This window comes from Talpa europaea (genome assembly GCF_964194135.1).
Source record: "Talpa europaea genome assembly, chromosome: 1".
Lineage (NCBI taxonomy): Eukaryota > Metazoa > Chordata > Mammalia > Eulipotyphla > Talpidae > Talpa > Talpa europaea.
The window spans coordinates 144,388,328-144,402,406 of NC_140073.1; the positions used below are offsets into that span (position 1 = coordinate 144,388,328).

Genomic DNA, 14,079 nt, shown 5'->3' on the forward strand with positions numbered 1-14,079 from the left:
CTCCGGCCGGGGCAGGCCCCGCGCCCACGGCGGGGCGGAGAGGCGCCGCTTCCCAGCCCCGCATCTCGGGGGAGTCGCTGCGGTGCACCCCGCACCCCTGTCCGCCTCAGAGCCTGCGCGCGCTCCTCGCGCCGCGGAGAAGCAAAGCCAAGGCAGATGGAGAAAAAGAGCAGATGCTTTACTGGCGGGGCGGTGGGGAGGGCCGCGGGGCTGGGTGCGGGTCCGCAGAGTGACTCGGGAGCGGCGCCCCGGCCGGGGGGCGCGTGGGGGGAGGGGGTCGCGGGGCACCTCCGCGGGCTACGGCTCTAGCGACACCTCCAGCAGCGGGTCGGGGGTCACGGGCCTGAAAGACAGAAAGCCCCCGGCAGGGAGCGGGGCCGAGGCTTCACACCTCGCCGGGCCGCCCCGTCACCCCTGCCGCGCGGCCGCGGCGGACCCGGGCGCCCCCACCTGGGCGCGCTGAGCGGCGGGAGCGCGATCACGCGCGGCCGCGAGGTGAGCACCACCTCCCCGCGGCTCGCCTCCACCAGGATGTTCCGGATCACGTTCTCCAGCAGCGCCTCCTGCAGGTTGGCGAAGGCCGGGAGCCTGCGGGGCGGGGAAGGGGCGCGGGCGCGGAGGATGGAGCGGGGCGCGGCTGTCGGCGCCCCCAGCCCGGCGCCCCGCGCACCCCCGCCCCGCCGCGGCCTTCCCGGCGCCGCGAGGCCGCCTGCGGGTCCCGTTTACACCGCCCGCGCGGCGGCCTAGAGAGACCAGCTGGCGAGCGCCGGTTGCTGGACGTGCAGAGGTCTGGGCCGCGGCGATCTAGAGTTTGGGGGCGCGCCAGGGGCGCATTTGAGGAAAGGCCAGCGGCGGCGGCTGCGAGGGTACAGGAGGGGCCGGGAGGAGCCGGGGGCCGTCGCGGGGACAGTCCGGGGAAGGCGGCCCCGGGGGGAGGCCACACTTTCCTCCTAGCTCGAGGGACCCGTCGGGAGGCCTTGCGGCCAGCACCAGCGCCCGGGGGGGGTGCTACTCAGCCAAACCCCGGGCCTTGCAGAGAAGACTGAAGCTCAGGCCACGTCCTGCAGGCACCCGAGGCCCGCGCAGGCTGAGCCGGGAGGGACGCGCAGAGGGGGCCGGGCGGCCTCCCGGGGCCCCAGCCCGCCCCGGGCCGCGGCTCACCGGCGCACGGCCTCCTTCTCGTCCTGCTCCTGCTCCTCCTTCGCCATGACCTTCAGCTGCTGCTGCCACTTCAGGGACTCCTGGGACTTGGGCAGCCGTTTGGGCTCGATTTCGGCCCAGGTCAACTTCTCCTCCTTCTCCAGCTGCGGGGCCTCCTCGCCCGGCCCCTCCCGGCCCGGCCCCTGCCCCTCCTCCCGCCCCGGCCCCTCCCCCTCCTCCCTTCCCCCCTCCTCCTCTTCCTCCTCCTCGTCTTCCTCTTCCTCCTCTTCCTCCTCTTCCTCCTCCAGCAGCTCCTCTTCCTCTTCACTCTCCTCCTCTTCCTCCCTTTCCCTCCCCCCCCACTGGAGCGGGTCCTCCTTGTCTTTCCTGCTGGCGCAGCTGTCCCAGGATGGGGGCTGGACGGGCCCCAGCTGCAGCTTACTGCTCTGGGCCTTGAACCTGACGGACTCCTCGTTCCAGAATTGGCAGAAGTAGGGCATCTGCTGCTCCACCAGGCTTTGATCCACAGCCTCGTGGAAATTCTTGTCTTCCAGCAGGCCCCTGGGTGGCAGGGAGGAGGAGAAGGTCCTCGCTGAGAGGCCGGGCAGCTCCCTTTGGGGCCCGCCGCCCGCTGGGGGGGGTCCTGGCCTGCTGTGTCCACAAAGAGGTGCTGGGTGGGCGAGGGGAGACCTTGGCTCTACCACCCTTTCAAGGAGGCGCTTCTGATGGTGCGCATTCTTAGCGGTGATCATGATACAGTGGAGGTGGAACCAGGAGTTACACCCAGGGAGGGGACGGGTTCCGGGAAGACAGTGACCTAGCTCACTGTCCTGGGCAGAGCAGAGCCCGGCACCTAGCCCGCAGCACCCCTCCAGCCCACTCCATCCGACCTTCGCCATCCCGGAGGGCCTGGATCTTTTGAGCAAGTTCTATTTTTCAGAAAAGGAAGGGGTAGGAACTCAAGGGCTGTGGGCAGGTGAGGCCGGCTGAACGCACAGGAGAGAAGGGGGGGGCTGGGGTGAGGGCCCAGGGAACGGGTGGTCACCTAATGATGGTGGTGAGACAGTCTACTAGGAGCTGCTTCTCCTGCTTGGAGACAGGGTCCCACTTGTCACGGGAGTCCTCCTCGGAAGTCTCGGCCTCCGCCCTGGGCTGCTTCCTCTTCGGCAGCTCCCTGAGGTAGGCCATGACATTTTGAGCAAACCGGGCAGACTACCACGCTGGGCTTCAGAGCTGTGGCAGTGGGGGTGGGAGCCTGGTCATCAGGACTCGGGTGAGTATGGGCCTTAGCCAAGGGCAGTGCTGCTGCTTTCTGGGAAGCCAGCCAACCCTCAGAGGCCCCTGGAGAGGCTCCAAGTTGGGAAGGGAAGGCAGGGGGAGCACAGGGAGGTCTAAGAGGGTTCTCCAGGGGACTCTGAATTCATTGATCCCTCTGTATTAGCACAGAGACGCGTGGGGGCATCCCTGTAGCCCCACCGCTACCGCCCCTCAGCAAGGGTTGGGTCTGGGCAGGCCCTGTTCTGGGGTGGGGAAGGGCATAAAGCAGAGGAAGGAGACCCCCCACTCCTGCTGAGAGAGTCACCGGAGCAAGAAGTGGGTGGGAAAGTCGGAGAAGAAGTTGGCCAGGAAGTAGTCGGTGGCATGAGCGCGGGCAGTGAGGTCCAAGCAGAGCGTGCCCGGCTGGGGCGGCTGGGGGCATGGCCAGGCTGGCTCTTCCTTTGGGATCTGAAGGTTCCAGCTGGCAGGTCGGTTCAAAGACTGCTCATTCTTGATGGGGGGCAGCGTCTTTAGGAAGGGGGGGCATGGGTGACCAGGGTTTGCACTCCCATCCCTGAGGTGTCCCTATCCCCATAATGAGGCTTTTGGGCCACACAGAGGTTTGAGCCCCACCCTATCTGGGCCACTTTTGTCCTTCCCTTCTGGCTGGAGATATCCCCGGGCTTGGGCAAGGACCCTCAAGTTCTGTCAAGGAGATGGGTCTGTTCTCACCTTGTATTTCCTCATAGGCTCACCAGCTGTGTGGTTCACCCTTCTCTGCGGACGCAAAGAGACCCCTGCTTAGATGCAAGCGCCCCAGAGGGACTCCCTTCTTCCTTCCCTTCCTGCTGACCCATGGAGGGCATGAAGCCAGTGCCAGGACCTGCAGCTCTCTTGGTTCTGCCCAATGCCCTCCACACCCTCTTCCAGAACCTTCTCTAGGGAAGTGCTGCCTTAGACAGAGAAAGTCTGGTTACCCAACTGAAAGAAAGAGGAGATGCCACCAAATTGTGCAGGCTGCCTCAAGGGTGCTTGTGCCCTGGGGCTTTGTGGCTGGGTGATAAGGAAACAGCCTCCCTTATTAAGACACAGTCAGAAATCCCTTTTCCCAGGCCAGCAAGTAATTCACATTCACAAGCCAAGTGCTTGGGGTGGGGGCTGCACCTCCCCAGGGGTTCAGTGTGGTAGACTTAGGGGTGATGGAGGTACAAGAATATCAGCGGGGGGCCTATGAAATAGAGGGAGAGCCAAGATGGATGTTTTGTCTCGTGCTTGTTATCGATCTCCCCCACAAACACCAACATGTTTAGTAAAGGTTTACTGGGTGCAGGTTTACTGTTGACTGCTCTAGGCACAAACTCATTTACTCCCCACAACGCTACAAAGCAAATAATATTTTACTTGCATTTAAAAATACTTTTTACACTTTTGTTTTTAAAAAGGTTGAATTAAATTAAAGTTAAAATATGGAAAATGTCATGTGAGAACATACAAAGAATCCTCCATGGCCCTCTACCCAGCTTCAAAAATAGCAATTTGTGCCTGAACTTGTCTCATCTATGCCCCTTCATTTTGCTGGTGAGGAAATTGAGAGATTAAGTAACTTGACCAAGGTCACAGAGCTAGAAATCATCAAAGCCAGGAATCCAAACCTGGCCATCTGTTTCCAGGCCCTGCCCCTGACACTGTCCTCCATCAGCAGGTGAGCTCCGTCTTGTGGGCCCAGGCCCCCAGTGCCAGCACTTAGCAGGCACCCAGTGAACACTGGCCACGTGGGGGTGGCCAGCCAGCCTTCAGGACCTAGGGAGACTCTTGGGGAGATGCTATGCTTAATGTAATGAAAGAAATCTAATCTCCTGGGGAAGGCTGCCTGATTCTGCATGGAGGACCACCTCAGGTCTTCATTTTTGACAGCTCAATATCAAAGGAAGGCCGATCAGAAAGCTCTGTGGTGCTCAAGGTCCGCTCTGCGTGCCTCACCTTCACTCTCCTATCAGTGATGGTGAACTCCTCTTCCTGCCGCGACTGCTCGCTCTTCCACTCCTGCAGCTCCTTGTGGTACTGCTGCAGGAGCTCCTGCTGGTATACCTGTGGCCCGGGACCCCGAGACTGAGGGCTTGTACCCAGGCCTTGCTGTGGGCCTGAGCTGTGGGCCTCTACCCCTCCTGGGGCTGGGCCCTGCCTCTCTTTGGGGTCTGAGGATCTCATAGGCCACTCCACCTCCTGGACTGAGAGATATGCTCGCCCTTCCTACCTTCTGTCCGGGGCTGGTCCTACCTTGCACACCAGCTCCATGCTGTAGAAGGTGGCGTGTACTGAGGCCTTCAGGGTCACCACGAATGGCACCGTCTCTTCAGGAGCCATCTTCCCTCTCATGGGGCTTATAGACACCTGTTAATTTGGGGGAGTCTCTGGAGCTTCTCAGGGATGGAATGGGATGGGGTGGGATGGGGTAGATGGGGTGGGATGGGATGGGATGGGGTGGGATGGGGTGGGGTGACATGGGACAAGGTGGGGCAATATGAATTAGGATGGGGTGGGATAGATCTGCAGTCCTGCTGGAATTTCTGATTCTGTGGACACAGAGCACACTCACCTCCCCAAAGTCCAGAGGCCTCAGCTGCCAGACAAAGATAACTGTCTCGCTCTTGGAGATGTTGTTGAGGAACAGCAGGCGACTGCACTTGCTCTGCACAGGAATGTTTCCCAGGGAGATGTGATACTGGGACAGGAAGACATTCTAATGGTGGAGAAAACATGACAGCAACTTTGGAAGGTGAAGAAATAATTACCATGAAAACCACTCCAGTTACCAAGCGCCTTCAGCAGGCCGGGTGCCACGGAGGCGATCTGCAGGCATACATCTGTATGATAGGACACCACGACCCCTACTCCAGAGGTGCTGCTAAGGTTCAGAGAGCAAAAACTCTTTTTTCCAAAGGTCTCTCACAGAAACAGCTTTGGGCTACACCGAGATAGCCTCACTCTAAGTCTATGGTTTTGACCGTTTATAAAATGGGCTTGGAAAGGTTGGGGAAGCAGAATTGTCTTAGAGAGATAGACCTAAAACTAACATAATTTGAGTCACTGAAGGATGGCTGCAAATAGGTGATCAGCTGTTGGCATCTTTCCTAGGCATAGAATAGGAACTTGTTGGGGGTTGTTGGGGGGGGGTCTAGAAAGACAGAAGCCACATGGAAGGGGCATTTTCTCTGGCCAGACCCTGGGTGCCTCCAGGGCTGGGGCTTTGTCTGACTCTTCCCTGGGTCTCCAGGGCCCCACAGTGCTCGTCCTGCTGTAGGAGCCAGTGAGGATGGAAGGGAAGGGCAGACAGGCAGGTGTGTGGGTGGATCATGACCGGGCGGCACATAGAAGGACAGGTGGATAGAAACGTGGGTAAGCAAATGGGCGTGGGTGTCAACAGGTCAACAATGCACGCAGGTAGGTAGGTGGAGGGGTGGATGGACAAATGGGTCAGTTCCCAACAGGGAGGAGTGTGTAGAACTGAAGGATCATTATTCACCCCAAATATTTTTCAGCAAAATCCATCGAGGCCCACGGAAGGAAGCGTTCTGTATGAAAATGATACCATAGAACCCTAGGATGGGAGAACTTCTTTCTACGCCCAGAGAAGAGGGCCGGCTGGAGGGGAAGTAGCTTGAGCAGGAACACCTGCCGGCACTAGGTGGCAGGGCAAGCCTCTCATGAAGCTGCTGCTGCCTCCTAACCTGGAGGGCTGGTTCCAGGCTTCACCTCTGCCTCCTTTCCTTCTCAGCTCCATCTTGTTTCCTTCCTAGTCTCCCTGTCCCTCTACATTGGCCACCCTGGGCCCTCAGGCTTCTCCAAGGTCACAGGCCTTCCCAGCTCCCTTCCTCCTACCTGTCCAGGAACCATTAGCCTAGCTTGTATGGAGCTGTCATCCCATGAGGCGATGTTGTGGAATGGGGCGGTGTCTCCCATGACATGGGGGTCGTAGCCCACTCCCTCAAAGCGGATGGTGGCTGAGTTCCACCCCAGAATTTGTATGGGCACGTCCACCTAGGAAGTTGAGGGGAGAGACAGGTCAGAGCAAGGCCCTCAGAGGCGGCCAGCTCCAACCCCTCATCCCATATTACCGCATATCTTGACTCACCGTGTAGGTCTTGGCTTCAATGGGCGAGAAGATCCACAGGATGCGAGCAGTCGTGCCTGGCTGGATCTCCCCTTGGGGGTTGAGGCAGGTGAAGATGGGGTGATCGAAATTTTTTTCCTGAACTTGTGACAGGATGTTGGTCTGGATCGTGTATGTCACTGGCACCGAGCCACCATTATACATCTCATAGATCTGCAGGAGGCAGAAACAGAAATATTCCACACTGGCTCAGCGCTGCAATGCAGAGAGCTTGGGACTCCGTGTCCACTGCAGGGGGCAGGTGGCTCACTCTTACAGTTCCAGAACTCCCCTAAATGCCTCTGACTTCTCTTGTAGCTTGGTCACCCAAGAAGTATGCAACTGTTTTTTTCAGCCTGTGCCATTTTAGGATAATCTGTAACCCTTATATGATTTGCTCTCAGCTTACCTTTCCCAAGTAACGCTAGCGCCCCTAGTGTTTGCATTTAGGGGGTGCACACACACGCTCCCTAGTGGCCCAGCATCATTTTCTAGCCGCTCATTCTGATCGCCTGTGAGGCTGTCACTTTCCACACCTGCCATTAGAGGCAGTCCTGCTCAAAAGTAGGGAAGGGAGCAGAAAAGTCGGAGGTCCTGAGACTTAACCCCAAAGGCTGGGGATCACAGAACATGCTGAAAGAAACCAGAGCTTTTTCTGGTCCAAATCCTATAATTTAGAGGTGAGAAGATGGAAGCGTTCATCCAGCCCTCCCTTTCATCATTCCTGGCACTCATTCCTGAACATGCTGGCTCCTTCTCAAGCCCAAGCTCTAGACCCAGTATCAGCTTCTAGTGATGATCGCTCTTGGTTATCTCATAGGCAGCTCAAATTTGGCCAAAACCAAATTCTTCACTCCAAAACCTATTCCTGCCCCTAGTTTATCTCTTTTCAGCAAACCTGTCGCTTTATCTTATTTCTAAAATCCTATCCCCAGTAAGTCCTAAAATGATTCTGCCACTAAAATGTTGGCTGAATGTTGGCTAAGCCATCCGGGATTGGACCAGAAAGTCGCTGGTTTCTTCCAGGCCCTTCTGTGGTCACTGGCCTTTGGAGTTAAGTCTTGGGAAGCTCAGACTTCTATTTTCATTGCTCGCTTGCAGTCCCAGGACCCCACCTGTCATCACCTCCCCAGTGAAATGGGAAGCTTGTACAGTTGTGAAGTTTGGCTGGAGGCACAACTGAGTCTCCTGGCTTCAGATTTGGGGGCTATTTCCACTGTCCACGATCAGCCCAGGGGAGTGGGCTGATCCCTTTGGAAAGTTCTCCCGAGGGCACATGAGACTTTGCCTTCCTTTTCTAGAAAAAGGTCCTTTGCAGGTTTGGAAATAGCTTAGCTTTGAAAAAGCCTAATGAGTCGCCTCCCTAGTGGCACAAGGGGTTAAGTTTCAGCACTATGAAGTAATCCGCAGCCACTGCAGCAGGAGTTTGATCCCCAGCCAGGGAGGTGACCCACATGGTGCAGCAGACCTCTTTTGTCTTGCCTGCTGCTCCCCTCAGCAGTGTATTTCGTCAGTCTGCCTGTTCTGTTCCCCACTCTGTCTCTGGTGAATCCTCTCACCCCCTTCACCTCTGGCCTGTACTTCGGTTTTTGTATGCATAAATAAATATATCTTTTTTTTTTTTTTTTAAAGAAAGCCTAATTTGACTTCTGGGCATCCAGCAAGGTGGAGGCTGGTATAGGAAAGTGAACAGAGCTCTGGTGAGGGGAGACTCCATCTCAGCTCTGGGAATGCAGGCCTCTGCTTCTAGGGCTGGATGGCCCCAGGCCCTTGGCCAGAAACAAGAGCTTCTAAATAGTCAGACACATCTGGTTCAGGAGCTGCTTGGGAAAATACTCTGTCCTCTTCTTGGAGATTTCCAAAGCATAATTTCAGAGCAAAGCAACCCGACTCCTTCCAATGAGAAAAGAAAATTCTAAAGCTTCATAAGGATTCACATTCCAGTTTTTCACATTTCAGAACAACTCACTTGGAGGAGACCTTTTCAAAACTGTGGCTGAGGCCTATTCATGGGTAGGTGATAAAACCAATTTTGTGGATCATGTCCAGAATATGACAAATGGAACAGGATAAAATTTAAAAGAAGTTATCAGAGTATTTTGCACATCACTGTGTTTGTATTGAGTTGGGATACTTTTGTTTCACTTGTACGTGTGTGTATGCTCTGAGCTATTATCCAGAATATATCAGTGTAGTTCATTGTCCAAGGTGTTTGAAGAATTCTGTGCTAGAGAAAAAAGCTCCTGCTTTTGAGTGGGAGCAAGGCCTGACAAGGAGCTTTGCACTGGGCTCCAGGGCGCTAGAAGCCTCCTCTCCAGTCTCAACCCACTGCCCCCCCTCTTAAGAACGAGGGCTTCTGGAGGGCAGGGTTTTTGTCACTCTTTCAAGGGCTGATGTGAACAGAGATCAACCCTCAGGCCTCTTTGTGACCGAGACAATGTAGACCACTGACCTGTCTTGGGGGCAACGTCTCCCCGATCGGGACAGGAATGAACTGGTGACTGGTGGAAGTGAAGTGCACGTACTTCTGCTCCGGCTTCACTGTCACACCTATGAAATTTAGCTGGAAATAGGAAGTCCATGAGTAGGAAACAGGAAGTCCTTCTCTGGGAGGAGTTAAAGCCCCCAGCAGAGACATTGGACCCCGGCTCCCGGGGGCTATCACCCACCACCCTCCCGCTCCTCTCTTTGTTGTCCAGAACAAGACCAGGGTGTTGGGGCCTCACCAGGATCTCCCGGCCATGGGACACCTTGAAGAGCACCGGGAGGCGATCAGTGCCGACGAATAGGTGGCTAGAAGGGAGAGGACAAGGCCAAGGGTGAGCACAAGTAGGAGAACAGATGGTCACGGCAGACCTATGGTTTGGAGGCCGCTAGTCCCTGGAATGATGTGGGAACCCAAGTTGGGATAGACAGGGAGGAGGTTAAAGCCCTTCCACCCCCGTAGGTGGGAAGGTGGAGTCCTTCCGGGTGGTGGCAATTCAGGGTGCCCTGGAGTTATGAAATACAAGGTCAGACTCCCCCATGGCTCCGGGCAAGGGGGAGGAGGGGTGTCTTCAGGACCACAAGAGCAGGGTGGACAGTAGGGGGAGCACCTGTATTTGAACTCGACCATCTGCTCCTGTCCAGGACTCAGTTTCCCAGCCTTGGGGTTGATGGAGAATATGGAATTGTCCTGCACACGCATTTGGTGCAGCTCAGTGAAGTCAAACTCTGCTTGCTCTGCCCACAGCTCCAGGTCGATCTGCTGGTCACTTGGAAAGAGGAAGGCCCTGCAGAGGGTGTGGAGCAGGGAGCGTGAAGCCACACAAAGCACCATCAGAAAGAAGAGGTGGGAAGTCTTGTCGTGGGTTTCATAATATCCCCCAGCCAGGAAATGAAGCAGGGCTCTGATGACTAAACCGGAAGTAGAGACTAGGGCTTCCATTGTGGCTACCAGGAGTCCTGGGGTTCACTGTGTATGCGAACCTCCTGCAGGGGGTTCTGTGACAAAGCTCTTAGGGTTATTTGAGACACCCAGGAATGCCAGCAGCACCAACTAGGGGCCCCAAAGCTGGAGAGTGTCCAGGCCAGTGTGGCACAGGGCAAAGAACAGATACGCCAGCAAAGCAGGCCCAAGGCTGGGCATAGAGTGAACGCACCTGACGTGACTGTGGCCAAGTAATAGGCAAAACACGTGATCAAGGGGCCCAAGGTCACAATCTGAAAAGGAGGTCCCTTCACCTCACAAGGTGGCACAGAACTGGCCCCAAACAGGCAGAGGATATGAAGAGAGACCAGCCAGAAAGGGAAGACAGACAACACACACCTGAAAGGCTCGGGGGAAGTGCAAATCCACACTCTCTCAAAGCAACTCAAACATTTTCATATCAGAAACACGAACACGAGTTAGAGGCCTCCTCAAGCATAGGGAGGGAGATAAGGAACTGCCTCCCCTTGTACTGTGGGGATTCAGGAAGCACCCGCAAGAATAAAAAGCGTGTGTACCCTTTAACTCAAATTCTATTTTACAGAGAATTAAAAAATAAACGAAGAAGTAAATGAACATCCACACACACGCGTAGGCACACACACGCGCGGGCATGCACGCAGAGGATGTTATTGCAACTCTTTGTAGTGGCAAAAAAGAAAACCATAGAAACAACTAAAGCCATCCAATAAGGGAGGGATTTAATAACTGAAGATTTCCACACAATCCAGTTATCCCAATTCTGGGTATTTACCTAAAAAATGCAATTTGAAGAGACATCTGTCCCCCCATGTTCACCGCAGCACTGTTTACTATCGCCGGGAGCCGTCCAAGTGCCCGTGGATAGATGACGGGGTGCAGAGGTGTTACACACACACTGGGACGCTCTAGTGCAATTTAAAAAATGGATTTTTGCAACAACACGGATGAACCGATTATATGTAGTGAACTAAGTCGGACAGAGAAAGACCAATACCACGTGATTTCACTCACCTGTGCTACATAGGGAAAACAAGCAAATGCACCAAATGAACAGCCACAAATTTTCAGACTATAAGGCCAAATCAGTGGTGACTAGAAGGAGAGGTGGATGTGGGGGGAGCGCAGGGTAAACAGGTAAAAGGAGTGAGCTGCACATAGGGGACGGAGCTGGGCCTTTACTGGTGAACTTAACACAGTCACGCAGACATCGATTTGCACGGAGGTACGCCTGAAACTTAATACTGCTATAATAGCATTACTGCAATAAAATCTTTTAAAAGGTAGCTCAAAAAGAAAATAATTGAAGGTCTGTTCATATTACAGAGTCAGATCTGTGTGTATTGACCTGAAGGAGATGCACTGACTTAATGCTGAGTGATGGTTACTGAGACGATGCCAGCGGGCAGGGACGGGCGTGGTGTGGCAGCATTACTGCAGAAGAAGCTACGCTAAGTGAAGCAAGTCACACAGAGGTGAACACCGCACGATCTCACATCGATGTGGAATCTAAAACACAAGCAGAGGGGCCTCCCTGATGGCGCAGTGGTTAAAGACACGGCGCTGTGAAGCTATCCGCAGCCTCTGCGGCATGAGTTTGATTCCTGGCCAGGGAGCTACCCACATGGCACAGCAGACCTCTCCTGTCCCTCCCGCTGCTCCCCTCAGCAGTGTATTTCAGTAGATCTGCCTGTTCTGCTCCCTACTCTGTTTCTGGTGAATCCTCTCACCACCCTGCCCCGTGCCTCTGGCCTGCACCCTAGTTCTTATATGCATAAATGAATAAATCGTGAAAAAAAAAAAAACACAAGCAACAACCAAAGCTTGCATATATGGAGACTGGATTGGTGGCTGCCAATGGTGGTAGGAGGCGGAGGGGGAGCGAAATGGGTGCAGGGGTCCAAAGGCACAAATTTCCAGTTATAGTGCAGGCATGGAGACTCCAGTTAAAAGTTGCCCTCATCACAAGGGAAAAGCTTTTATTATAAACATGTGCGGTAAGGGCGTTACCTGGAGTTACCATTATCCTTTCACCACATACGCAGATGCTGAATCGTGATACAAATATCAAACCTGAAACCAATGTGATGTGTCGATAATACCTCAGTGAGAAAATATGAAAGAGAGAGAGAACAGCCCATAACCGCGTCTGTGTGTCTGACGAGTAAGTGCTGAGGGTGGATGCACCCTCCAAACCCTGTCACCCCGGCAGAGGGGACCTGAAGAGAAAGCCTGAGTTTCTGACTTTCCTCCCATCACTCTAGTATGAATCGATTTGTTTCAGGCAGATAAACGGTGTTTGTATTTTATCTGGGGGATACTGACCAACCGCTGACCTGGAGATCTTGCTGTGGCAGTGCCCTCTGGAAGTCCCAGTGCCTCCACTTCCCTCACCACCTACCCGGTCTCTCTCTAAATAATCCCAACTCTCTTTGCCCCGACAGTTCTCTAGTTTGGGTGTGGGCCCCACATCTGGGGACCCCAGCACCTCCTCCCCACCCTACCTCAAAAAGCTCATCCATTTCTCCCCTGCCCCCACCCCAGAATAGAGTGACACGTCCCGAAAGTCAATGTGTCTTTGTCCCCATCCCCGCCGACATCCCACTGATGTCCCGGGAAGAAGCCCAAACCTGCAGGAAGAGGACAGCAAGGCCCTGCAAACCTCAGGCCCTGCATATCCCAGGTTCTTGCCTTCCTTCCCGTCAATGCTCCAGACACACTGGGCCCTCCGACCTGGCTACCCGCAAGGCGCTGTATCTGGAAGGCTCTCGGTCAGCTGTCTCTTCTCCGGAGGTCCCAGGTCCAGCTTAGTTGGAGATTTCTCCAGAAGCCTGAATGATATGTCCCCCCATGCCCCTCCCATGCTGCACCTGGAAGGCATGGCCTGGGCTCCTCCACATGTCTATTCTGAGGGCCTGGTCAGAGCCTGCACCCCGGCAAACCAGCACGGGTCTGGCCATTGACTTAATGAGTGCACGAGGAAGCAAATGACTTTAACATCCTATCTGAGTTCTGTAAGGGATCTCCCTTTGAATGCAAGGCCCCCCACTCCTTGGGCCAAGAACAGAGGCATTAAAGGGGAAGGCTGGAGGGAGCGAGGCAGCGGTTTGGCTCCCCATTTCTCCTATATTCCCCTCCCACTTGGGGTTCTCACTCCCTCCTGCCTGCCCCTGCCTCCAGGCCAAGTCCACACTCCCCGTTTCTTACTGGTCTTGGCAGGAATAAAACCTTCAGTTTGTTCTTATGAGCTCAGCAGAAGTGGGCTAGAATTCTCAAAAATAGCCTTCTAAGAAATTGAGAGGAAACCCAACAACACAAAAAGCCTAGGAGAGCCGAGCCTTCCCAGGAAGGCTCCCTGTGCTCGGAATCCTGGAAGAAGCACAGACGGACCAACTTCCTGAACCTCAAACGCTCTCCTGATGGATGGGCCCAGCTCAGCCAGCTCTGTGCGGCGTTTCTTCCCGCCTTGGTTGCCAGGAGGACCTGGACCCTCTCCACCCAGAGTGTGAGCTGGCTTGCTCCTACGCAAACACACACGCGTACACAATCCACCAAAACACCCCTCCACGCCAGGACTCAGGCCAATGCCACATTTCCTTCCCCCACCCCTGAGCCCCGGAGGGCCTGGATCCCCGCCACTCAGAGTCCAGTGAATGGCGAATCCAGAGTGCAAGGCAGGCCCTGGGCCTTCCCCACAAGGCCAGCAGCCCTGCCTGCCAAGCTTCCTCACTTGCTCAGCCTGGAGCCCTCAATCACAGCCTCACCCTTCCCGGACTGGAGCCCCCGAGTGACCCCCCCCACCTGCCTCCTCCACAGGGAGGGACGGGACAGTCCAGGGCATGCGGGGCGCCACGGCAGCCCTCTCTCCACCCCACCCCAGCTCTCGCTGGCAGAGCTCCTGAGGCAGCAGGCGCCCCTGCCGCACACTTTCATTCTCCTCTACCCGCTGCCATGCCCAGGCCGGGCCTCTCGCTCCCCTGCCCAGCCCAGGTGGGGACACTTCTCTCTCACCTCTGTCTAGCCAAACCAGGTTGGAAGTCATCAAAAGGAAGCTTACTAGGAAATCAAGGCAGGAGGCGGAGGC

The 14,079-nt window shown here is 55.5% G+C and overlaps 1 protein-coding gene across 1 annotated transcript in view; it reads right to left on the reverse strand.

Annotated features, from left to right (window-relative positions):
* Positions 1-214: 214 nt before the first annotated feature.
* The window catches only part of CFAP65 (cilia and flagella associated protein 65), a gene marked incomplete at its 5' end in the record, with an annotated part of 32,313 nt that continues 18,448 nt past the window's right edge, over positions 215-14,079 (reverse strand). Inside the window, 14 exons of the mRNA XM_084231614.1 lie at positions 215-343; positions 451-588; positions 1,162-1,701; positions 2,186-2,314; positions 2,723-2,925; positions 3,130-3,174; positions 4,378-4,485; positions 4,675-4,788; positions 4,994-5,137; positions 6,277-6,435; positions 6,530-6,721; positions 9,000-9,110; positions 9,274-9,340; positions 9,643-9,819. Of these exons, the coding sequence (XP_084087740.1) occupies positions 298-343; positions 451-588; positions 1,162-1,701; positions 2,186-2,314; positions 2,723-2,925; positions 3,130-3,174; positions 4,378-4,485; positions 4,675-4,788; positions 4,994-5,137; positions 6,277-6,435; positions 6,530-6,721; positions 9,000-9,110; positions 9,274-9,340; positions 9,643-9,819 (2,173 nt within the window). The 3' untranslated portion in view covers positions 215-297. The remainder of the gene's footprint in view (positions 344-450; positions 589-1,161; positions 1,702-2,185; positions 2,315-2,722; positions 2,926-3,129; positions 3,175-4,377; positions 4,486-4,674; positions 4,789-4,993; positions 5,138-6,276; positions 6,436-6,529; positions 6,722-8,999; positions 9,111-9,273; positions 9,341-9,642; positions 9,820-14,079) is intronic.